This window comes from Bolinopsis microptera, unplaced genomic scaffold (assembly GCF_026151205.1).
Source record: "Bolinopsis microptera isolate Bmic1 unplaced genomic scaffold, MBARI_Bmic_1.0 sca82, whole genome shotgun sequence".
Lineage (NCBI taxonomy): Eukaryota > Metazoa > Ctenophora > Tentaculata > Lobata > Bolinopsidae > Bolinopsis > Bolinopsis microptera.
Genome location: NW_026971854.1, coordinates 1,254 through 28,121, shown reverse-complemented (window position 1 = coordinate 28,121; position 26,868 = coordinate 1,254). Strand labels below are relative to the sequence as shown.

The 26,868-nt window shown below is 39.7% G+C and overlaps 2 protein-coding genes across 4 annotated transcripts; both read right to left on the bottom strand.

Annotated features, from left to right (window-relative positions):
• Positions 1-9,235: 9,235 nt before the first annotated feature.
• On the bottom strand, positions 9,236-11,104 carry LOC134825781 (uncharacterized). The gene has a single exon (XM_063837988.1). It carries the CDS (start codon positions 11,102-11,104, stop codon positions 9,236-9,238), a length of 1,869 nt encoding a protein of 622 aa, XP_063694058.1.
• A 3,494-nt stretch (positions 11,105-14,598) lies between these two features.
• On the bottom strand, positions 14,599-26,637 carry LOC134825780 (LIM and SH3 domain protein 1-like). Of its 3 annotated transcripts, XM_063837985.1 has the most exons (6): positions 26,459-26,637; positions 19,903-19,947; positions 19,299-19,486; positions 19,128-19,178; positions 16,830-16,970; positions 14,599-15,337 (listed from the first exon to the last, which is right to left on the bottom strand). In XM_063837985.1, the coding sequence occupies exons 1-6, from the start codon at positions 26,592-26,594 to the stop codon at positions 15,167-15,169; spliced, it is 732 nt and encodes a 243-aa protein (XP_063694055.1). In that variant the 5' UTR covers positions 26,595-26,637; the 3' UTR covers positions 14,599-15,166. The 3 variants fall into 3 exon arrangements, with proteins under 3 accessions (XP_063694055.1, XP_063694057.1, XP_063694056.1); XM_063837987.1 differs by lacking the exon at positions 19,128-19,178; XM_063837986.1 differs by lacking the exon at positions 19,903-19,947.
• Between the last annotated feature and the right edge of the window lie 231 nt (positions 26,638-26,868).

Genomic DNA, 26,868 nt, shown 5'->3' with positions numbered 1-26,868 from the left:
ACGCATAAGATTTTCAATGCATTTTACTAAATCGGGATTGTCACGTTAATGACAGCATTAGCTCAGTGATAGGGTTGGTTGATAAAAAATAGTGGGGAGGTTGTCCCACGTCACGAGACTTAAAAGAAGTAGTCACGTGGGCAATCGGAACATTAGAACATTTGAATTAAATTTGAAACATTACAGAATGCAGAAATGTTGTACAAATCGCTCGAACACACACACTCGGATGTCAGCTGTATTATTTTCTGACGCGTACCGTGACGTAGATTAACCAGCCCTGAGCTCGTATCAAAGTTGAGACACAGTTAATAAACTGCGGAGTGACTAAAATGCTATACAGCAAAAACAGAACTCTCCAACCAAACACTCCACCTACTGCTCTACTGATCCTAACCACCCTAACAACTCTCTAGCTCTCTCTTCACCCTCATTCCCTCACTCCTCTTGGTGCACAAAACCATTCCAACCTATGTATGTCCCCCCTACGGGTTCCACAAGCCCAACGGTACATAGTTAGACGAAAAACAGAGAAGCCTTGGTTGCCAGATCAAGGACTGCATCAGTAGCAGCGAAATACGGATATACCTTCTCCCTTACAGTCAGTGAGCTGACAACTATCTGACTGTGTCTTTTAGGCCTTGCCACACCACCTTCGCTATTGCATCCGCTCGCCCGTATTCACTGACACATGCCACTATTGCACTGACTCATAGACACTATTGCACATTTGCATTCGTTACACATTTAAACGCTCTTCGATTTACCACTGTCACCGTGACGTGGTTGATACTTTTAGTCGCTGGCGTGGCCAGTACTGTGGCTGGAACTGGACCTGCCCCTCCGCCTAACCCTATTTCTAATTCTCTGGACATATCGGAACTGGAATTGGGACTGGATTTGGATTCTTTTCGCTTAAAACCGGGTTTGTGCTTCTACTCGCACTTATATCGTACAACGATCAGGGACCCGATTATGTTTAACATCAGTTTTAAGTGTACCTACACACTCAACCACCCGTGTAACTGCAACTCTTCGCTCATCTGTTTAAATGAACATTTGCATTTTACTTACACGCAGACGTACTTCCGGTGTCTTGGAACTTTCTCGTATTATATTCCGATGCTACACACTATGTGGAATAATGACGTATTGTTTGAATGTACTTGTGATATTTCGAATGTGATACTTGCAGTGGCCCCACGCCCCGACCTATTTTTAGACTTGGGCTCATGCCATGTCTTTGTTGATTGTTTTGATTTCTTGAGTTTCTTTAAATATGTTAACATGATACTGATAGGAAATGTAATAGTGCCCCAACGCCCTATTTTATTTGATGAGTGGACTTGGCGAGATTTTGTTGAAGATTTTTTCGATTACCATTTTATTGATCGCTCCGAATATTTAGTGGTAGAAGTCAGTGCCAGGGTTACTAGGTACCACCTCGCTTGTGGCCACGTTCGTCGCGCTCGTGTACCTGCGCTCGCTTTTTCCGAGACCCGTCCGACCCAATGCGGCAGAGCCGAAGTGCCACGTAGTCACTATGATAGCATAGAAACGCCCAATCTGGAATATTCTTTCACCTCACCAACCTCACACATCCTGTGCCATAATAAAATTTGGGAGCAAAATTTGGAGCAAAATTTGGAGCAAAATTTGGAACAAATTTTGAAGTATAAAAACACTTTGACAAGGTATCAGGTTTTTTTGACATTTGTTTTTATGTTGGCCGTTTGCTCTATCGTCGGCTCATTTGAATTATCTAAATTTCATTTGGAACCTTTCGATACCTACAGTTCAACGCTTGTTACGGAGAAAAAAAGATATCTACCTACTCCATTCTTCAATCAGCAACTTCAAGTTTTTATGGTCCGAGAAGAAGATCTCTCCGATGAATCCAGATCACAGAACTCAAACAGCACTCCTAAGAAAACACACCCCACGGAAACTCTCTCAAGCAGTCAACCATCTCGCCTACCAAAAACCTTAAGTCCGTACTGGAATCCCGGAGAGAAGATTTCGCGCAGAATGAGGAGTTACTCCGAGCAGAGCAGTGCATCTGGGAGTGTAAATGAGATGAGTGCAGGTGAGAGGAGTGTCAGTGAGAGAAGTGTTAGTGAGTGTAGTTCAAGTCAAGAAAAGAGGAAAAAGAAACAGTCAAATAAACCAAAGGCCATCACGGAGAACGGCGTATACATCCTGGATCAAAGGAAAAAGAAATGTACTTTACACTACATCGAGGATTTCATTGACTTCGACGCCGCTGAACGGCTGCTTAGTGAGCTGAATATTGACATATCAAATTACCCTAACCAAACGAGTAGCCGTCAAGAGATAAATCTGGAGATCGAAGATGATTGCGTAGAGTCTGAGGGTCATCCAGATGACTCGACCCCGGAGAGTAACCTTAGAAATCAGATCAGCTACCTCACCAAGAAAATCGAGAAGTCAGCGAGCTCAATATTTGAACTTAATACAACTATCACCAACATAGTAATCAGGCGACTCCCAAGTTATAACGATCATATCCCCTACGAAACACTAGCTGGAAAACATGGTGCGAAACCCACAGTTGCCATTCTTTCTCTTGGGGCCCCAAGATCACTCAAACTGAAACGGGGAACTAAAGTAACCCATTTGGTGCCCATGCACTCAGGATCTCTGTGTGTTCTCTCAGGAAATTCCACTCTTGAGTACATGCATTCCATACCTAGAGGAAAGAGTGATATTCAAAACGAACAACTTATTCTTTTTTTCATTGGATCCCCTTCAACTGTGATCGAGGAAAATTGTGTAAGTGACCAGACCTCAGTCTCATCTCTGTCAGAAACGGCTCCCTCTCAATCTTCCACAGATGGTGGATTTAGTGCAGATAATCCCTTTAGACCTGACTTTACTAACTTAGAAATAGATAATGGACTACAAATGACCTTTAACAAGACGACGGAGATACCTGACATTATTACACATCAGCAACCTCAAGGATCTAGTGCAGATGATCCCTTTAGACCTGACTTTAACTTAGAAAAAGATAATGGACTACAAATGACCTTTAACAAGACGACGGATATCCCTGACATTACTATCACCCCATCCAGCGCTACTGATATCAAACTGACCGAAGCGCAGACCTCTTACTTAACTGAGCAAGGCAGATCTAGTTTGTTGGATAGTAATCCAATCATCAGGTCGCCCTCTGAGACACATGCGTCACTTCATCTGGATGTAAGCAAAGATGATCCCAACGTTGGCCCTGTATCTCCCGAAGACACCGAAAGAACAGTTATTCTTGTGGAGAACCACACGGTCCCTCCCGAGACACTTATTGCTTGTGTTGCTCATCTTCCTGAACCCATCCTCAACGAGGAACTAACGAGGAATGGTTGCTCCACAGAAGGATCTGTTACAGAAAGGAGAGCAAGAATGATGAATGTGATGTCTAGACCCAAAGAACCAGCAAGGAGCTCTCTGAATAAGGACTTAGACTCGAAACTCCCCTCTCTCGCATGGGTCCAGACGATTATCGAGAACCAAGTTATTGACGTTAAGCAGGAGTTGGAGAAACTTACATCTGAGGTTAACAGCCTTAAGTGCTCCGATACTAGCATCCAGCAAATCGAAAAACTCCTCGAGGTTGGCAAGAAGGAAATGCAAAAGGTCAAAGACCTCTGGGAGAAAAACCTGTCAGCTACCACACGGATCAAAAACAGAGTAGACGAGGTTTTCACGGAGATTTCTATAGCAGAAACGATAACGGACGAAGTAGACAAAAGTGTTCAAAAACTAAAATTTGACCTCAAAAACTACTACAACAGTGCATTCTTTCGGGAAGACGGACAGTTGATTAAAGAAATTCACAAAATAGTCACTCAGTCAGAAGGATGGAATGGCGCGATCAGTACCGATGTCCCACCTGACTATTCCCCTAATGACGATGATGTATCATACACTCCACCCTACCAACCTCCCTCACCCTTTCGAGATCAAAGAACTCACAGTAGAGAAAACAACCTGTTGTCCCGAAGAAACAATGGATTCAGCATGACTTCCTCGGTTTCTCGAGCTCAGACCTCCACTCAAGCTCAGAACTCCAACTTTACCAGAACTCAGAACTCCAATTTCACCAGGACCCAGAACTCCGATTTCATTAGAACTCAGAACTCCGACTTCACTCGTCAAACTTCAGGATCCACCACGCCCTCAAAAGTGTTCAAGACGACCCTCATCTCAGACTCAATCCTGAGACATGTCCAGGGTATGGACACCAAGAATGCCCTCGGAAAGAACCATGAATTGACCCTAATCAACAAGCGGGACACAGGTGGACTTAAAGACCAACATGTCAAAGATGAATTATTAAGAACACAACCTGATTTCATCTATGTTCACCTAGGAGTCAATGATGCCAACCAACAGTTCGACCTAAGAGTAAGTCTCGACAACATATTTCAATTTTCACTATTCGTAGAGGAATCCCTGATAGGTACAAAGTTATTCTTTTCAATGCCACTAATGACATCTGACAACGAAGCAAACGCAAGGATTGGTGAGATAAGGGATGCAATTTGGGAATTTGTGACCGTGACTAATAAAAACGAACGAAAACCCTTCAAAGAGCGGTCTTTGTATTATAACCCCAACGCCAACTTCATGCATGATAACCATCTGACAGGAGAGTATCACACGAACGATGGAGTCCACCTTTCAACAAGAGGCAAAGAGGTCATTCTAGGAAACTTCCGTCACAGTATCCATGAAATGACAAGATTGCTTCTCAACAAGCCAAAGAAAATCCGCTCTACAGGAGGATTGGAACCTTCTCCTCTTAGTCGAACGTGATTACACTCACATAATATATTCTCATTTATACATATAATACCATGACTAGAAACACACAAAAAAATACACAGGTTTCAATAAATAAAAATAGCATTAAAATACTCTCTTGGAATATCCAATCGCCATCATCAGTAGATGGGAGCAAATTTGAAATAGAATCATTTCAAAATGTTATCAAAGATCATGACTTAGCCTGTCTTCAGGAAATTAGGAGAGAGGTTCACTTGGTAGGATATCGATCAATCTGCAACATAAGGAAAGACGGTAAATCAGGAGGTGTCGGTATCCTCATTAAAAATGAGCTTATTGAAGGGATTGAGTTTATCAAGAATACAGAGTGTTCAGACTACCTAGTTTGTCGACTAGACAAGGATTTCTTTAACCTATCAGAAGATACATTCATAGTTAACGTTTACATTAGACCATTTAATTCATCAGCCTCAAACCCGACTGACAATGGCAAAGATGCTTTAAAGAACATTGAAGACGTTGTGAACGAACTTCGGGAGGAGGGCGAAGTCATACTGTGTGGGGACTTTAACTCTCGTATAGGACAAAAAACGGGTATGATAAGAGAAGACTCAACCAACGTTGTTCCCTTACCAGACGATTATGAGCCTGACAACTTTCTCCCCCGAAACTCACTAGACTCTATCACAAATACTTACGGTACACACTTTCTTAACCTAGTCAAACATAACCAACTCACTATTCTGAATGGCCGTACCCTAGGAGATCTTGTAGGAAACTTCACAAGTATCCAAAAAAATGGGTGCAGCGTTATTGATTACATTGCAGTGACCAACTCCACAAAGATCAGAATCAACTACTTCAAAATCTTGACATTCACCGAACATTCTGATCATAGGCCCCTCAGTACTGAATTAAAATGCAATAGATTCGCGATCAACCAATGTGCCCCATTACAGGACACATATCAGACAGCGCCAACCAGATTCATTATCAACGAAGAGAACAAAGACGACTTTTTCGAAGCTCAGTCAGAAAATCTATCATTGACCTTAATCCAAGAACTTCAATCGAACATCGACTTACTCACCAATCAAAATATTTTAGCAGACAATGTCCGTAATTATGAAACTGAACTTAAAGACATTAACAAACGACTTTCAGAACATCTTCGCGACATGGCCTCGAAGTGTTTCAAACAAACCAAACCACCCAAAAAATCTCACACCTCAAACAAACCTTGGTTTAACTGGAAAACGAGATTAGGTAAAAGAGAATTTCGTAAAGCTACAGATGCAACCTCAAAATTTCCGTCAAACAACCTTATACGTGAAAACTATTATCTTGTCAAGGGTAGCTATAAGCGTTTGAAGAACTCTGCCAAAAACGAATTCTTCGCACGTATGAATGAGGATATAGAGGGGGGGAAATTCTCAACTGGCAATCTTTCAAAAAACTAAAAAATCAGAAAAAGGAAACTTTAAATTTTGACAGTCATGATATGAATAGATTCGAGACTTTTTTTGGTAACTTATATTCTGATAACCACAAAACAATAAATGAAAATAAAAAAGTTTCTATGATTGATCAAGCTGACTTGATAAATCAAGGTGCAACTCATCCTGAGTCACTCAACAGCTTAATCACCACAACAGAACTTGACTCCAGTATAAAATCCCTCAAAAATGGTAAAGCTTCCTCACTCGACATGATTAATAACGAAATTATAAAATCTCTGGACACCAATCATAAATTGATTATGTTGAACCTCTTTAACGCCTGCTTCTCACAAGGAATTTATCCCTGGAACGTCAGCATTATATCTCCACTTCATAAAAAGGGAAATAAATCGGATCCTGATAATTACCGTGCAGTTGCTGTCAGCAGTGTCATAGGAAAACTCTTCTCAACTATTCTCTTAGAAAGACTCATTCACTTCCGCTCTGAAAACTGCCCTGACCCACCTAACCAACTAGGCTTCACAAAGAAAGCTCAAACATACGATCACATACTAACCATGAAAACTATAGCATCAAAATATAAACTTTTGGGGAAACCTGTATATGCAGTATTTGTTGATTTTAAAAAAGCATTCGACTCAGTCTGCCGTCAAGCCCTTTTCCTCAAACTCGCAAAAAATGGCATAACTGGAAACTTCTACAATGTCCTCAAAAATATGTACTCAAACTCGTACGCTTACATAAAATTATCTGGTCATCTCAGTAAACGCTTCCAGATACGTAAAGGTACAGAACAAGGTCACCCACTCTCACCTGACCTTTTTAAAGTTTTTCTCAGTGATATGTCCTGCCTCCTAGATTTTCCAAATTGCCCCGTACTTTCAAATGTTACTGTTAGCCACCTGCTGTGGGCGGATGACCTTATACTCCTTTCACTCGACCAGGAAACCACCCAAATGCAACTTAATATTCTCGGTAATTTTTGTAAGGAGTGGGGCATTGAAATCAATGAACTCAAAACTCAAGCAGTCATCTTTGGTAAGAAAGCGTTAAAACAGGACGTACAAAACATCAAATTTACACTCAACGGATCTAATCTTGAAATTGTTGACAGTTATTGTTACCTTGGATTTGAACTTCATCAATCGGGTCAAGTGCAGATCGCTCAACAAAACCTTAAAACCAAAGCAATGCGTGCATTTTTTGGCCTGAAAAGGGTTGTCATGCGTTCAAAGTTATCTTTTAAAGCACTCCTTACACTGTTCGACTCTCTCATCAAGCCCATTTTATTATATGGTGCTCCAATATGGACACCCACTAGTACGATCAACAAATCTCTCTGCAAAACGATTAACTCGACAGAAGCAACCACTACTAACTTACTTAAAAAAATCAGCGCCTCTCTGCAAGAAAGAGTGCATATTTCATTCCTAAAATGGGCATTGGGAGTCCATCGTAAAGCATCAAATGTAGGTGTATGGGGAGAAACAGGGAGAATTCCTCTGATTTATCAATCAATTCGCTTAACATTAAATTACTTTAAAAGGCTAAATACAAAATCAAAGTCGAATTCGTTTGTTACTGCAGCCGTAAAAGAACAAAAATCACTAAACTTACCTTGGTATCGATACATAAAACCACTCCTTGAACTAGATGAAATTTACAAACTAGATCACGTAACCGCGCACCGAATTCTCAATACAAATGCAGCCAACAAAGCCAAGCCCAACCCTGTAAGTGATCACAAATTTTTAAAAGACTCCCTCAAAAATCAGTCAAATTTCAGTCAATGTATCAAACCACTATGCAGCAAAAAGTATAGAATTCCTAACATCATCGAAGCTCTAACCAATCAATTCAAAAAATGTTGGGAATATCAGAAATCTACTTCTTCTAAACTCTCATTCTATCACTCAATCAAACACACCTTTAAACGAGAGCCCTACTTACACTTATGCAAAGGCTTCTCTCGTCGTTATAGCACCACAAAACTTAGAATCAGCGCCCATGATCTCCATATTGAAAAAGGCAGATACTCCAACACACCCCGTGAGCAAAGACTATGTGCGTGGTGTCAATCAAGTATGGGCGTTGAGACAATCGAAGACGAGTCACATGTTCTTTACATATGTGACTTGTATTCAAAACAGAGGTCGAAATTAGTCAAAAATCTCTCTCAAATGCCACTCATTGACATAAGCACTGAAATCACCGACTCAAGCAATATCAATGAAACAAATCTCAAAGTCCATCTTATGGAAATTTTGTCTCCTAACTCAACTGTAATTCCTCAAAATCACCAGAGCCTCCATATTCACTGCCACCGTTCACTTAATATTCAACCAAACACCCCACAGTATATTCAATTTCAAGAAAGGCGCTCCTATGCTGTCAATTGTGTGTGCACTTATTTCCTTCGCTGCTCCGAAGAGCGAAATAGCTTCACCGAAGATATGCGTCAGCGGAATTCAAATGCACGAAACTTAAACAATTTTACTATCAATTTGGTGAGAACCTCGCGAATTAGTCATAATTAAGATTTAAGGATAACCCTGGCCCTGACTTCAAGGAAAGATGAATGTTTTCATTAATCTCTGTACAATTATGACGGTCCATGATAATGGATCTATAATTTAATTTTAATCCTGTGTAATCCTGTGTAAATCCTCCATGCCACACCTGGGTTTAGTATGAAGATGTACGCATATTCACCCAAGATGCGGAGATGCCTCAGTTTAGCGAGTTGAGATACAACAGCAAAACTCACAGGAGCATGGATCAGAATCATCAGTTACCAACCTGACACCGTTTCGGGGCTTTAATCGCAATACGGTTTCCTGTCAGGCGCCCCAGCAGTCCACCCTTGAACCACCATCTGATCCGAGAGTCACTTGAGGAGACCCGTTAGAGCTCGCAATTGGCGACGAGATAACGTTTATGGTACCTCTAGATGTTATAGTGAACTCTCAAGCTCCAACCTTCCTGAACTCCCACTCCCTCTTTCTCGATAACAAGTAAATCCATCTGGAACAGTGGGCTGCCTCTTTCCCGCTGTCCCGTACCAGCTTCTTCAGCTCTCTTCCCCTAAAACCAATCCTCCTCGCAGCTCTCTCCAAACTCTGCGCAACCACTCCCCTAGCTCCAACTTCGACTGCGGCATTATAACAGCACCAACCTTTCGCCTGAATCACAGCCTGCAGACCGCTGTATCGGTCGAGCTTGTAGTCGTGCGATTCAGCGATCCGCTCTTCAGATGGTACTGTTAGCTCCCACCAAATAACTGTCTTTGCCGACCTTGAGAATATCACAAGGTCCGGCCTCAGCCGTGTTTCCACAATCTCACTGGGAAACTTAAGCTGCCCCTCAAGGTCTGACAGCACTATCCAATCCCGATACCCACTCAGGATCCCAAAACCACGACTCTCCTTCCGGTCGTCTGTACCTGCTTTTCTTTTCCCAGCAGGAACAAAATCAATGAACTGCCTTCCATCGCCGGCCTTGTTCTTATAAGTGTTCACTCGGCGATCACAATGGAAGACAACCTGTTCAGAGATCTGCTTCAGAACCTTGTCGTGCCGCCATCTATATCTTCCTTGACTAAGGGCCACCTTACACCCAGCCAAAATGTGCTGAATGGTGCCCATCCTCTCCTCACATAACTTGCACTTCCCATCCTCATCTTCACTCCACTTGGAAACCATAGAGGGGGTTAAGAGGGTGCCGTACACAGCACTTAGCATGAACCCAATAAGTGATTCACCATACTTAAAAAGTGTATGCCAGCTCAAATCTGTCTTCATTACGAGCTCTCTCCACTCACCCCACCTGCTCTGCATCTCCAGAGAACCTACTTGCACCTCCCTCTCTCTTTCAATGTTCTCCTTCACTCTCAGCATAACCTCCCTCTCTCTTTCCCGCTCATCCATCCTCTCCCAAGGTTTTTTCCAGTCACCAAAACCGATGCCAACTCTTTTTTGAGGTTGCACCATCCCTCGCACCGATTCACAGACCAAATCTCTTCTGGCCTCTTCCAGTTCTGTCTCAGGCCTCCAAACTCTACCAGAACGAACTTGGGGCTGGACTGCTTTAATCAGGTCATCCTTAGATGTCTGATAGGATTGCAACAGTCGACACTTCTCTATCTTCCATGTATCTGTCAAAATGCTCACCGGTAAGGCCACACTGGATGATTGACTAAACAGACAAAGACCACTCAGAGTGTGCCCCACCCCTAACCACTTCCTGAGGAAACTATTGGTATTCTGTTCCCATCTAGTAACTGTTGTGATCGGAATATCATAGATGGCAAGAGGCCACTTCAGTTTTGGAAGGACCATGTACTGATATCCCCAGCACTTCTGGAGTCCAGTAAGGGAACTTTCATCGAGTCTCCGAAGAAAAGTGTTAAGGTCGACCTTGGTTGAGTCGATGACTGATTTGTCATTTCCTTCCACTCTTATCCATCTCCCAAGGAATTTTATCGGCTTCTCGGACACATTCGGAATCACCTCACCACCCAACTGCAAACACAACTCTTCTCTCTCCACCTCCTCCTCTCCTACCACTACCTCCTCAACCCACCTCACAGCCACTCCCTTCTTCAACACCAGTGCTCTGGACTTGGAGGACTTTAACTTAAATCTGGACCAGTCCACGTACTTCTGAAACACATTAAGTAACGTTTGCATATCCTCTGCACGTGCGGTCGTCAGACAGCTATCGTCCATAAACAGCTTCAGAGTTGGTATCGGTGTGTCATCCTTGATGTACTCAATGCTTTTCGGAACCTTAGACTTTAGGTGTTCATGCCCTAGGTTCATGCACAAGACATACATACATGTTACATGGCGAGATCTCCATCCAAAAGGATTAGTCTGCGTCATCTGCGTCATTACTTTGTATTATACAACTTCGGCGGGTAATATTTCTCCATCCTTTTCGATCTGCAGCCAATCTTCTCATACAATCAATCGTGAGTCCATTACGATCCAATCTCTGCTCAGCATCTTCAATAAATACATCATTTAAGCTCTTCCTAGGCCTGCCTCTTGATCGTTTCCCATGCTTGGGTTTCCATTCAAGTAGATAGTTAGGTAACCGATCTTCAGGCATTCTACTGACATGTCCAAACCAACGTAGCCGTTTTGTTGCTATTATGTCAGTAAGAGCAGTTATTGATGCCCTTCTTAAAACATCTTCATTTCTTACTCGATGGAACCACCTCACTCTCAGGATTCTGCGTAAGCAGTACTGATGGAAAGACTCTAATCTTCTTGTCTGCACTTGAGTCGTGTTCCATATCTCACTTCCATAGGTCAGAATGGTAAGAACAGCTGCGATGTAGATTCGCACTTTGTTGTTAATGCTTATGTTCTTATTCTTCCAAATGTTATTGAGTTGGTTAAAAGCTCCGGTTGCTTTTCCAATCCTGACACTTATTTCTTTATCGATCTTGCCATCCGATGTAATTTTGGCACCCAAATAAGTGAATTGAGTGACCTGCTTTGCAGAGTTTCCATCGACAGTAATATCTATGGTCCTATTCTCTGGGAGTGGGTGCTGCGACGTATCTTTCCCAATTACCATGATCTCTGTTTTCTTTGCGTTCATCTTTAAACCCCCAAGCCCACAGTATTTCGCAATATTGTCCGTTGTTTCTTGCAGTCCCTCGACAGTGTCATCCATGCCTGCTATGTCATCAGCATAGTCCAAATCAATGACACATTTTTCCGGTTGTCTGGAACTTTGTCTGTACTGAAGAGTAAAACCACGCGATATATTTTTAAACTTCTCGGCAAGTTCTAATCCCCAGTTAAGTACAAGGTTGAAAATGGGAGGCCCTTGCACATCACCTTGTCCAGTCCCCGAATCGACATCAAACCATCTTGTCAATTCCCCATTGACACGAACTGCACTTTCAGTTGCTCTAAAGAACGCTTTGAAAACATTGATGTATTTTGTTGGAAGACCATAATGTTCAAAAGCTTTCCAAATAAAGTCACGATTGATTGAATCAAAAGCAGCTTTAAAATCAATAAAGTTTATATACAAAGGGACGTTGAATTCTATACAATTGTGTATTATACAATGAAGGGAGTATAGCTGATCTATACAAGAACGGTTTCTCCTAAAACCACACTGATTTTCTCTAAGTAACTTTTCAAGCCCATTACTTAGTCTTTTTAACAACACGATTTGAAATAACTTCGATACGGTGGAGCGTAGAGTTATCCCTCTGTTGTTGTTGCAATATGTGAGGTCCCCTTTCTTTGGGATGATGGTGATGATTCCTTTCCTCCAATCACTAGGAATATCCTCACTTTTCCATACAGTTTCAAACAAATCTTTTAACCAAGGCAGAAGTCCAGGAGAACCGTACTTTAACTGCTCATTTGAAATTTCATCAATTCCAGCACTTTTGTAGTTCTTCAACTTCTTGATAGCTTCCTCAATTTCAAACAAGGACGGTGGCTCATCATCATTACTAAGATATTCAAAAGAAAGTACCTTTTCGTCCTCATCCAATAGAGAGAAATCCACCGCATCTGCTGCTGGCGTCAAGAGTTCTTCAAAATATTCGGCCCAGCGATGTGACTGAGCTTCGGGATCTGATATAAGTGTCCCATTCTTATCCCGCACTGCCGCAGATCTGTTTACTCTCTTGTTTGTAAGGGATTTTATTTTCTGCCACACATCTCTTTGTTGACCCTGCTTGGCAGCCTCTTCCAATTCCTCAGCTACTCTAACAGCCCAGGCATTATCATCTCTTTTACAGTTCTGCCTAACAAGACCGTTAATCTGCGAGTACTTAGCACGATTCTCAGCAGTACTAGGTTTCTTTTTAATCTCACCTCGTTCTTTTAGGAGATTCTTAGTATCCTTTGAGAGATGTTCTGTTCTCTTTTTCCGGCCCCTTTCACCCAGAACTTCAAACGAGATATCAGTTATAATGTCTCTCAATTTCTTCCATTGTTCTTCTAAAGGAGAGTTTCCAAGCTCCTGATCGTTGGTATAGTATTTTTCAGCTATTTTGTTACTATATTCCTGGCTCTTAGATCTATCACGCAAGTTCTCTAAAGCAGGCTGTCTTACACGCTTCTTTCTTTTCTGTGGACACTTAAGCTTAATAGATACATATCCTCTTACCAGGTAGTGAGTAGTATTTATATCTGCTCCTCTCATGCTCCTGACATCAAGCAATGAATGGCTCCATCTCGTTGAAATACAAATATGGTCAATTTGAGTGACGGTGTTACCATTTGGGGATCTCCATGTTGTCTTGTGGATATCCTTGTGTTCAAAAAGTGTGCCTCCGATCGTCAGCTGGTGCATAGTACAGAAATCTAGCATCCGTTTTCCGTTATCATTGGATTCACAAGACAAACAAGATGACTGATATCACACACCTGCACCCCATGAAGATTCCTATCTCAAACTGCTGCCAGTCTGATGTCACCGTTCTTGAGGAGAACCTTCCGAATACCCCGGAGAAGTACCGTAGGATAATATTGATAACCTTCTCGGGGACGTTGTAGAAACGGAGGGCCCTGGCAATCAGAACATGGGGTACCGCTCCGTAAGCGTTAGCCAGGTCAAGCCATACCACACTCAGATCCTTCTTCTTGACCTTTGCCTCCTTCAGTACCTCCCACATGGCACCAAAATGCTCCGTGCACCCACGGACGCCTGGCACACCACCCTTCTGTATAGAGAGGTCTACGCGTACCGTGACGTAGATTAACCAGCCCTGAGCTCGTATCAATGTCAAGTGTCAAAACAATATGGCTAAAGTCTCCACTGGGGTGCTAAAGGTCGAATTAGTTGATATTCACACTCCTTTTAAGGCTGATTACATCGGACCACTAATATAATACGTTAGCAGAAAATTCGCAAAAGAAATAGCTTACAACTACGTTTGAAACTTGGCAATCTGTTGACGGGCTCGTGACACTAACACACGGTCGCCAAAGTATGGTCTACTAGACGAAGTTGCCAGACTTACTGCCAATTTAATATCACGTGACATACTGGCATACACTTAAACTCGAGCGCACGTCAAAAACGACCAAAACATATGGCATCAGACCCACTGTATCATGTGCGTTACGTGCAATGTCCGCCGTTAAATTACCTAAATGCCAGTACGTACGTTCGTCTGACGCTTGACGTTGCGACCTCAACTATTTTCGGAGGCTCAAGAGGGGACACTGGACACGTGTGTCTGGTGTCAGGCCAGGCAAGTACATTTTATGTGAATTATCTCATACTGTTCTAAAAACTCGTTCAAAGGTTTGATCCTTTTAACGACAGGCATGAAGTAAAATATCGGTTTGGTTAATAAACTTTGAGAATATCAATAGATTTTCATCAGCCTTGGCATTAGACTCAAAATTAGACTCAAAATATATTTATCTAGAGTTAAACGACTCAAAAGCGGTCAAGCCTAATAATTTAATAAAAAGAGTTTCCATCCATAGCCACGTAAAATCAAATAAAATAAAGCTTAATGCTTAAGCACGAACATTTTAAAAATCAACATCTTTTGAAAGTTTCAAAATAATTCAATTCGATGTGACTGAAGGAGCAATTTTTGCGATTACGCTCTAAAATGACTCAATCGTAAATGAAAATAAAATGACGATGAAAATGTTTGGTACATGGCTTAACCAGCATAAAAACAGCCTCAAAGCGCAATTTCCCTATATCAATAAATCATCCATGCGTATGATATGTACAATATTGAAAAATATAATTTTAATCGAGAGTAAAAATGATAAATCTACGGTTGTCATAAAAACGTGATTTGCGAAACATTTAATTTCAAGGAGACATTTTGTAGCAAAAATTTTAAAAACAAATTTTCAAAATTCACTTAATTATGCACAAGTCATAAAAATTCAAGATTGGGGTTCAACGTAGTTGCTTGGCATCATGCCAGTATGTCCCGTTCGAGAATTTGTTCCGACCATCCAACCTTCCGCAACAATTTCCGCATTGATAATAATATCTCCCTCCTTGATCGTGACCTCGTCCTCATCGGCAGCGTCGTACTCATACACGGCAACAAACTGAAAAAACGTTATAATTAAGCTATGTTTATCTTGGACATGCGATAAGACATTTAAGAAGGTTATCTAGGGCCTTTGAAAGAATCACTTGCATGAAAATGGAAAGGATATACAAATTATAGTTGGTAAATGCGGCAGGAGAAACTTAAGGTTTAGTTCCGTGTTAAGCACGGTGCTTTTCATTGAAGGAGACATATTATCGCTCAGTTAGGGGTTTTATTTTTTGTTTTTTTTTAAAGATAAAAAAGTAAGATCGTCTATTGCTAAAATCTGTCTCATCGATGATGATATTAAGAGTGGAAAGGAACAAAGTTAGTCAAACATCAGAATCCCTGTGAGACTATGACAGCTCTGTCGTGGCGGTCACTGTCAGGCGTCAACTGCTCTGCATCTCAGTCAATAACGTCAACTGCTCTGCATACCAGTCAATAATTTCTTCAGTTTCTGATCGATTTTGCGAGTCCAAGTTCACCGGCCACCACCATACTTCCAAAGCGCTAAGAAGCTGTTACCAACCATATATAGCCAGGGGGATTCTGATTGTTGACCCTTCGTGACAAAGCAAAGGTCCAACTAAATGGGTTTTTCGACAAGTAAGGAATTCGTTCAATCTCACACGGTTAAATAAATGTTTAAATGAGGGAAACATGTTGTAAACAGACGTTAGCTGCTTAAGGGACACTCGAAAATAGGTAGATGAAGAAAGGTTGTGTGATTACTATCCTAAATAATTGTAGGTAGAAAACTCTGAACTGAATAGAAGACTCTGAAGACCTGAAGACCTCGACAGTGAATTGAGTGACTTGTGTGCTATTATAAGATGTGGGGAAATAATCACTGGTAATTATAATTGAAGTGCTTCATAAGACAGAGGCACTTGAAGTGATGCTGGGCCTGAGGGCCGCACTTACCAACTACGGAATCAGGCGCTCTGAAATAGTTAGCTGAGGCCACTTGTTATCTTCAACTCAACAACTATTTTAATGTACATTTAATTTACATTTAATTTTACATTTTCTATAGGAATCCTAAATCGTAGCAGAAAAACAAAGCTGCGTCAGCGCTTTCTTTTTATTCTAAAAGCATATTTTTACTAAACGCTATAAAACCAGTGACTCTGATATTTCGACAAGTTATGCAGCACAATATAACGCTCTGCTCAACACCGCAGCCCACATTAGTACATCACCTTAACAACTATACTTTGAGACAATGATTACATGTTAATTTCTGCCAACAGACAGTTCAAACAGCCAACATTACAAAACTTATGAACACTAATTAAACAATTAATTACTGAATTAGTTGGTCACGTGGCTGTCACGTGGTAAGATTTGCACAGCTCACTTACTTATTCGGTTGCCTCTTCGTTTTCTTCCTATTTTAGATAAATTTCATTTAGTGCTGCCGAAAAGCCTACAAGCTTAACTTCAAAATTCTAAAAAAGGGGGAAATCGAACTTTCATGCGGGTGCCAGAAAAGTGAGCCGAACCTGAGGAACTGTTTCGACAGGAGCAGGGGGTTCAGCAGCCACTTCCTCTTCAGGAGCAGGAGGTGCTTCTTCAGCAGCAGGGGGCGCGGCTTCTTCTTCAGGGGCTGGGGGCTCTACTACTGCCTCTTCGTCACTGTCGACCTGACAAAATAGTATTGATATATTAATAAAGGCTAACAATACAAGTAGCTAAGCTGGTTGTTGTAAATTATAGAACTGTGTGGATATAAGAACTCGAAACGACAGCGCAGAGCTTTGGTTAATTGGTTGCACAGGCAGTTTTTAACGTACAAGGGTTTTAGTCAGCAACCTGATATCACAGTGCTGGCAAGCACGACCGCCACCATTATACTCACTATACTATTTACCCCCTATACTATTATACCCCCTTTACTGTTTTTCAGGCATAAAGACTCACCGAAAGTAGTTCAGCAGGCATATTTTAAGTTCAGAATAATTTTATTAAAACACTCATTTTGTGATTTAGTATTCTCTGGTGTTGGGCCATCCCTTGGGTTGTGGAGCTTAGTTCTGCTTCCTATAGGTCTATATTGTGCATTAGGCGAATTTAAAAGTTGAAAATCGAAAAGTTGCACACGTGGGGACACGCCTAAATTGATTGAAAATTGCTAAAATCACTGAAAATTGCTATTTACACGATTTTTACCAACTTTTGAGTCCCGTTGAAATGTAAGTTCTCATTGAAATCTTTTGAAACTTTGTTCGTTTATCAAACTTTATATAAAATACCAACATGCAAAAATTTACGGTGATTCAATATTAAATGCGCACGCAACGTCCGCTCAAAGTTTGCACGTGCAAAAGGTGAGAATTTTGCCCATTCGTGATGTCGATTAGATTCTGCTTTCCCACGACAGTTAAATGGCATTATATATGAATTTAATGCCAACTTGAATGAGTATAAAGTGGCATATTCAGTCAGTGATCGACAGATATGCTTATCTAAACACAAGGAAATGTTTTCAAAGGTAACATTTCGAAATCGTTGAAATTGCGTCCTTATCAATGAAGTTATCACTTTATATTTCGACTTTGTAAAGTACCCTGACATTAACGAGGTCTGATCGTCATCTTCTTATAGCGTTTGATGTCTGTGTGAAGGTAAAATGGTGACATCATCTGGATCAGGCAGGGGTCGAGTGTTATCGGGATTACTTCTGTAGTAGTTATACAGCAATAGTCAATACTAAGGTATTTCCGCAGTAGTCCCATTACCCTGACATTAATCAAAAAGAGATAATATTTGACCAAAACCCATAATTGGGTAGAGTGGACCGCTGCCAGTGTCTCTCTTTTCCAAACAAAAGTAAATGGTATTAGTTTGAATGACCGTCTGCAAATGCAAAATGATACCGAGAATGAAATCGGTCGCTCGCTTTTCCCATTCATTTACAATTACAATTGTAATAGATTAAGAAGAACTACCCGAAGGCAGCTGTACTTGGCAATAACGATTCAATAAACATCAGTTAATTGGACACTAACTATACCGCCCTTATATTATCCCGAAATACTAGGTATCGACCCGAAAGCAACCAAAATAGATTTTTACAGCATGTGATTGATGCAATTAATCGAAACTTATTTATACAATTCGTAAGCCGTGAATGAATGGGAAAAACGAGCGACCGATTTCATTCTCGGTATCATTTTGCATTTGCAGAAGGTCATTCAAATTAATATCATTTACTTTTGTTTGGGAAAGAGAGACACTGGCAGCGGTCTTCTCACCCAATTATGGGTTTTGGTCAAATTACAGTATAGTGATAAAAATAACTTATTCACAAAATACTTAGGGACATTTACTGTAGTGCTATAGAAAATAGGGGACAACTGCGTTGGATAAGTTATGAAGGAATATTGGATGATATCAATATAAGTGCAGCTGGTTTTGGATGGAAACAAAGTGACCGTAGTCACAAATAATTCGACGTGCATTGTACAGTACACTTTTTGATAAAACTTTAAATCCACTTTCACAAGTTATTATCTATAATTACGATCTGCCTTGTTCAAACTGCTTCTATTTTTATTTATCCTGGAGAGTTTGGAAACGCTTTATATCAGTGGCTAGGCTGGCGGCTGCAGGTAAATGACAGCCGCTTCTTCATAGCAAATATTTTGCCGATAGTTTATGGCAACTATATACAACTGTAGCCGCTGATAACTGATATAGCCGCTTGTTTTTAGCAACTAGATTGCGGCTAGTTTATAGCAAATATTTTGCCACCACTTAATAGCAACTATTTTTTCGCTTGTTTTTAGCCATAATTTTACCGGAGCCTGCATTCCTGCTGGATCCTGGAAAGCTGCCGCGAGTCCTTTTACCTAAGTTAAATAAATTACGCCCCAAATTCAAATACTTGGTAAATGGTGATCAATCGAAACATAAAATTATGACAATAGGTTAATTATAACTATGAAGTATGATCCAATGTTTTGAAGTACCTTGTTAGGTTTGGCCTCCTCAGCAGGTGGGGCCTCAGGCAACACTGGTTCAGGTTCAGCTTCAGGCACAGGCTCTGGAGGAGCTAGAACCTCGGCAGGGGCCTCCAACTCATTGGAGACAAGCACATCAGGGCTGGCGGAGCGGGGGGCCTCCTCTGGTTCGGAGGACACGGACTTCGGCTTATCATCTGAAATGGGCGTGCTTGATATATTTTATTTGATGTACGGTGATTTTGATGCTGTTGCTTTTGAAGACTATGAAAACATTACGCGCAATCTTTTTGAATTGGGATTGTCAATCCAAGGGAGTTGCAGCAACATAGGAACAAGTACAAGAAACTATGTAGCTAAAACGATGAAGTACCAATTTTAGCGCTAGACCATTTTTTTGGGCGTTATTGATACAATTACAAGGTGTTATTTCAGCAGAAAATGGAAGAAGGCCATTATATGTGTAAATATAGCCTCAAGTTCTGAAATTATGCTGATGATGATGAGAATGACCCGCGAAAAGATGCCAAGGATGGTGATCGGTGAGTGAGAAATACAGCGGGACACAAGCGAGCGCACACAAGCGAGCGCACACAAGCGAGCGCACACTTACCGTCATCTACTTCTGTATACTCTCCGTTATGAGTTATAACGTATCCTAGCAGGGTTTATATAATTTAAAACATTTAATTTACAATGATAGATAATCCCCACTTCTTTATTGTGACATTAGCAAATTTTGGTAATTAACTGTTAAGCGGACTTAGTGGATTATGAATACTAGTACTTTTGTTAAAGAAATTGTGTAATTCGTAATCATTAAACGATTTTTTGCCCATTATCAAGACCATTTCCGCTCTTACTTTTGCGCAGCTCTTCTGCCGCATCCTTTTATTAATTAACAATCCGTCCTACCCTTCTATTTGAAATCCTTAAAACAACAGTAATTTCTTTCCGGGGAGACAGAGGGGTGAGAAAGAACTTTGCGGATATAGAGAGTCTCGATTTGAACTTGGAGCCACAAGGCCAACAAGGGTAAATTTCAAATGTTTCTGCCAATATTTCAGTTGGGAAATATATTGAATTTTTGAAGGTTTCTTTTTATATAATAGGGTGATAGTGATATTATGTGTATATTGTTTGAATACTTTTTATATACTATATTAGAACATCCCAGCCCAAACGGCTCTCTCATTTGCTATTAAATCAGATAATTTATTCATTGGAAGATTGAGGAGACCTAGAATGAACTTGTTATCGGTTTTAAGAAGTGATTTAAATAGTAGAAGTTTGCAAATGGACAACTTGTATGAATTGAACGAAATTAAAGATATAGCTGCATGCAACAGATGTTGGGAAAATCTTTTTCAATGGTACAGTTTACCGCATTAAGGGGGCATACACCAAATCTGTCCAGACCAAATGACCTCATAGGCAGTTCAGTGACCTTCTAGCGCACCGTTTCCACATCAAAAAAAATTATTTCGAGAATACCCATTTTTGTAATCGACCATTTCCTGGTTGAGAGTGCAATTTTCGGAAAAAATTATTTTGTGGTTGAGACGCTATAAGTTAATCATTTCTTGCGGTATCGGATTGAAATTTTGCTCGCCGTTTATTCACATCTATTTCAAGGTGTGTGTAAAATCTTGATATCGTATCTAAAAAGGCTGGAGTGTTATGAATTTTTAAAGTCAAAAAGCTAAAATTGTCCTTTTTAGGCTTATTTTAACAAAAAGACAGTCAGGGAAGATCGGATTGATTTATTGCTTGACATCAAATTGTTCTCTGAATTCTGGCGCAGTTTTTGATGCCCTCAAAAATGTTTTTACTCATTCAGCTTCAGATCTATTGGACCTCAAAGCCAAACAACAAATTTAGGCACATTTTTCGTTTTTAATATTTACTGATTTTTCTAAAATTTTGATAGGAATGTGCTAGTGACTTTTTGAAGGGTGCAAAATAACCGCAACTAGCACATTTATATATGAGTTATGAACAACAAAACACCCTAAAATGCTTCCCTTTGAAGTTATGGGAGAAAATGTGATTTTTTATCTGCAAAGCCAAAAAATTACATTTTCTCCCATAACTTCAAAGGGAAGCATTTTAGGGTGTTTTGTTGTTCATAACTCATATATAAATGTGCTAGTTGCGGTTATTTTGCACCCTTCAAAAAGTCACTAGCACATTCCTATCAAAATTTTAGAAAAATCAGTAAATATTAAAAACGAAAAATGTGCCTAAATTTGTTGTTTGGCTTTGAGGTCCAATAGATCTGAAGCTGAATGAGTAAAAACATTTTTGAGGGCATCAAAAACTGCGCCAGAATTCAGAGAACAATTTGATGTCAAGCAATAAATCAATCCGATCTTCCCTGACTGTCTTTTTGTTAAAATAAGCCTGAAAAGGACAATTTTAGCTTTTTGACTTTAAAAATTCATAACACTCCAGCCTTTTTAGATACGATATCAAGATTTTACACACACCTTGAAATAGATGTGAATAAACGGCGAGCAAAATTTCAACCCGATACCGCAAGAAATGATTAACTTATAGCGTCTCAACCACAAAATAATTTTTTCCGAAAATTGCACTCTCAACCAGGAAATGGTCGATTACAAAAATGGGTATTCTCAAAATAATTTTTTTGGTGTGGAAACGGTGCGCTAGAAGGTCACTGAACTGCCTATGAGGTCATTTGGTCTGGACGGCACAAACCACTGTTTTGGTGTATGCCCCCTTAAGGGGAGATACACCAAAAACGTTTTTGCTCCGAACATCGATTTTATTTTATATTATGGTTAAATAGACAAAAAGAATAAGATTGCACACCTTCAAAATTTTCTAAAAATATTCCCTCATCGAGAAAAAAAATATTTGTCTTTTTCGAAAATTTTTAAAATTTGGAGAAGTCTGTCACTGTAATACCGATAACTCGGCCATTTTAAAAGTTTTTTGACTGATTTTTTACTGAACATTACTTACACTCCGTACAAGACAACCCATTAAAGAATTATATAATTGAACAATAAATGACCAAGTTACAGACCAAACAAGGTGAAAAAAGAAAAATTGGGATTTTTGCCTACCACCAAAGTTGTACATTTTACCACTCGCCCAGGTCATCGGATATCGCTTCAAAAATTTTTGTGAGTGTAGCTGATGATCATATCAAACTTTTTGGAACAGGATTTCTCTCAGTTTTGAGTTTTAAGGTATGAAATGTGGCCTAAACGACTTAGTAAAATTCATCGTAAAAAAGGGCCAAACATGGCAGATTTAAGGCTTAAAATGCCTATAACTCAAAAAGTATCAGTTTTTTTTGTAATAATTTTCACAGAATCGTAATCAGCTTGGTAAGACGAATCTTTTAGTACCAAATTTATAATGGTTAAAGACACAAAATTTGTAAAAAAATGTGTACAATTTGTACAAAATTTATACAAGGGGGGACCCTTGTGTTCGAGCTGGAAAATTATTTAAGACAATTTGTCTTCTAAAATCACCTATTTGGTACTAAAAGATTCGTCTTCTCAAGCTGATTACGATTCTGTAAAAATTATTACAAAAAAACTGATACTTTTTGAGTTATAGGCATTTTAAGCCTTAAATCGGCCATGTTTGGCCCTTTTTTACGATGAATTTTACTAAGTCGTTTAGGCCACATTTCATACCTTAAAACTCAAAACTGAGAGAAATCCTGTTCCAAAAAGTTTGATATGATCATCAGCTACACTCACAAAAATTTTTGAAGCGATATCCGATGACCTGGGCGAGTGGTAAAATGTACAACTTTGGTGGTAGGCAAAAATCCCAATTTTTCTTTTTTCACCTTGTTTGGTCTGTAACTTGGTCATTTATTGTTCAATTATATAATTCTTTAATGGGTTGTCTTGTACGGAGTGTAAGTAATGTTCAGTAAAAAATCAGCCAAAAAAAACTTTTAAAATGGCCGAGTTATCGGTATAACAGTGACAGACTTCTCCAAATTTTAAAAATTTTCGAAAAAGAAAAATTTTTTTTTTCTCGATGAGGGAATATTTTTAGAAAATTTTGAAGGTGTGCAATCTTATTCTTTTTGTCTATTTAACCATAATATAAAATAAAATCGATGTTCGGAGCAAAAACGTTTTTGGTGTATCTCCCCTTAAGGTATTTTTAAGAATCATTTTTGTCGGTAAGATCCTGTTTTATAATAATAATAATAATATGGCCCCCGCTCAGAACACCAGAGCTAGTGAGTAGTGGGTCCGAGGCTGATACTCGTGGTCAGCACCCCCGGGGTCGGTAACGGCAGCAGTCCATTGGATGGCTGCCGGCTAGAGCTACTCACTCCCTGGCATTGCCAGATGTCTTCTTCCTGAGGTTCAGTTATAGCACAAAGTTTAAACTATTAACACTGTTAGTTCCCCCGTTACTAGTCCAAGTAACGGGCTAGAACTTGATCAAACAGCTGGTGAAACACCTGTAGACCACCAGAACCTCAGGCTCTTATGTCCCTTCTCAACATCACTTAATGTTATCATGAGATTTTGTACTTGCTTAATATTCATGTTTAGGAGGGAAAAAAGAAAAGAAAATTACAAAAAAAGTTAAAAAAAAAAAAAAAAGAAAAAAAAAAAGCACAAAATGGAAAAACCAAGAAAAATATCTGTAACTGAGAAAGCAGTATTTTAAGATAATATTTCCCCTGATTTTTATAAGTATCACATTGTAGTATGTAAGTATCACATTGTAGTATGTAAGTATCACATTGTAGTATGTAATAAACATTTGTAGTAGTGTAGGATTGTTTGAATTTCTTTTTGCTATGTTTTATAATATTTATTTGTATAATTTGTGAGTGTTTCTCCCGCTTTTCTTCCCTTGCGCAGCAAGCCCTGTCTCTTGTAAAAACAACCTTGAAAGTTTTGTAGATACATAAAGTTTCTACACCTTTATCCTCTGGTCCCTAGGGTCAGCTGATCCCGGGCCAGAGGAAAACTACCGACTGCCAAGGTCTGACGCCTAGGCAGTCGAGACCTCTTATTGAGACCCTTTATAATAATATTAGAATCTGTCCTACCCTACCAGTTTTCTTAAATACAGAAATACAAATTACTATCATTAATTGCTAGCAGTGTACGCTTGATCATATTTCTAATATCGGATAAACTGAGATCAGAAAAACTGAGTTCTAATGTACCGTCACAATAGTGACTTTAATATAATATAGTTTTAATACTTTCAACACTATTATATAACAAATAATTTGAGGAAACGATGTTACTGAGTCGATATATTTTAATGTTGTCATGGGGATTGGGGTGGCAAGTCCCCATACATCGTGGTCCGGTAGTTTCATTGCGTCTTAATATAATGAGATCGAAGTATTAGGCAAATATTCGAAATCGATTATTTCAAATAAGTTACGTCGTTTCGCAACCGCCATGCGGTTGGTGCGCGCGCGTTACGTTCGATCACACGAACGAATGGCTCGCGAACAGTCCGTTGAAAATATTTTGTTGCACATTCCATCTCGTTAAACAAGTAGACCTGTTTTCATATTCATGAGAATTACACATCGCTGCGTCCTGAAGTACGTGAATAATTCATCGAGTTGCAAACGTATGATACACGGAGCTATATATCCAAAGTAAAGGCTATGTGTGGCCTAATTGCAGCTAACAATTGATGACATGGATCAGGATGTTGTAAGATTTCGCTGGTTGTCGATGTAGCTCCATAATGTGACAACAACTCTATTTGACTGTGAGATCTGGAACACAGGTTCAACCTTCCAAAAACTTCCTTATAAGGGCATGCTATCAGCACGATATTTAGGCTGAACATCTGACGGTGAACGCTCTTCACTCTTGTTCGACAAATTAGCCAGCCCACCACGCGTTACCCTGCCCGATTTCCCGTAACGACCCATCACAGAGACGTTACGCAAAGTCCAATACGAGATGATAGGTAGCGAAACTTCACTGTTACGCCACTGCTGCACAGGTCTGTTATTTTGCAGGGTGGAGTGTACAGCTCGCAGCACCCATAATCAGGGTTGCCGGCATTTTTGAGAGTCATTTTTAAGGTTTTTTCACGTCTTTTAAGGCCCCTTTTGACCCATTTTTAAGGTCCAAAACAGTTAAATTTAAGGTTTTTTAAGGTTTTCCGCTACAGAAATTGCAATCATATGACATATCTAAAGGGGGAAGGTATAATTTCAGAAAACCCCAATTAGATCTACAACAAGCTAGGTATAATTTCAGAAAAACCCAATTAGATCTACAACAAGCTAGGTATGATTTCAGAAAAACCCAATTAGATCTACACCGAGCTAGGTATGATTTCAGAAAAACCCGATTAGATCTACAACAAGCTAGGTATAATTTCAGAAAAACCCAATTAGATCTACAACAAGCTAGGTATAATTTCAGAAAAACCCAATTAGATTTACAACAAGCTAGGTATAATTTCAGAAAAACCCAATTAGATCTACAACAAGCTAGGTATAATTTCAGAAAAACCCAATTAGATCTACACCGAGCTAGGTATAATTTCAGAAAATCTTATCAGGTCTACACCGAGCTAGGTATAATTTCAGAAAATCTTATCAGATCTACATCAAGCTAGGTATAATTTCAGAAAATTTTACTAATCCGGAAAATCCATTTAGATCTACATCAAGCTAGGTATAATTTAGGTATGGAACCTTAAAAAACCTTAAAAACCCGAAAATTGGCCCGTTTTTCACGTCTTTTTTAAGGTTTTTTGCCCAAAATTGCCGTTTTTAAGGTTTTTAAGGTTTTTTAAGGTTTTTAAGGTCCCCCGGCAACCCTGCCCATAATGTGTGCTGCAATCTGCTCGTTATTACATTGCGCTTTTACCCAACAACTCTATCAAGTAAAAATACGAGAGATAACGTCACTTTCTATGGTTTTGATCTATTTCAAGATCTTACGTAAGACTCCACTACTATTTTACAAAGGTTCATGACGTGGCTGTAAATACTAACTACCTGTGTACTAGACTACCTGACTCCACAAAACAAAATATTAATGGAAGCTTTTATATAGTAAAAAAACCCCACATACTCCCTTAAAATAAACTAATAGGGATCTGATAAGATCAGACCACAGCGAATGTAAAGGAGCAATACCGTTATCATATCTACAAGTATTTACCAGGAGAAGAGAAAGCAGGTCTATTGAGGGGAGTACTAGCAGGGTTAGTGCGGTCCTTGCCGTGGTACTTGAGCGAGGAGAGCTGGTTCTGGGACTTCTTGGCGCGCAGACTCTCTGGATCATCAGCCACGCTCATCTTCGTTCCTTTCACACTTTGATTGTAATCTTTGTGGTAATTAATCTGAAATTGTGCGCGTTAAGTTAAATTACTTTATGATTTTATTTAAGTTATTTGTGGGGTTTAGTGTCCGTGGAATGGGATTAATTTGTATGATTTTACTTTGGTCAGGAATATGTATTTTACAGTATTCATTGTCACAACATACTTTTCTGTCAGAGTATTACTATCAATAAAGTAACAATAACGCTGTAATTTATTAATATGCAGGACAGGATAACTAGTAACCAGT

Coding starts and splice junctions, on each gene's coding strand:
- LOC134825781 (XM_063837988.1), bottom strand. CDS start 11,104: ATGTATGTCTTGTGCATGAACCTAGGGCATGAACACCTAAAGTCTAAG.
- LOC134825780 (XM_063837985.1), bottom strand. CDS start 26,594: ATGAGCGTGGCTGATGATCCAGAGAGTCTGCGCGCCAAGAAGTCCCAG. Junction 19,948..26,458: donor ACCTGCTTTCTCTTCTCCTG/GTAAATACTTGT, acceptor AAACCCTGCTAG/GATACGTTATAACTCATAAC. Junction 15,338..16,829: donor CTGTCGAAACAGTTCCTCAG/GTTCGGCTCACT, acceptor ACGTTTTTTCAG/TTTGTTGCCGTGTATGAGTA.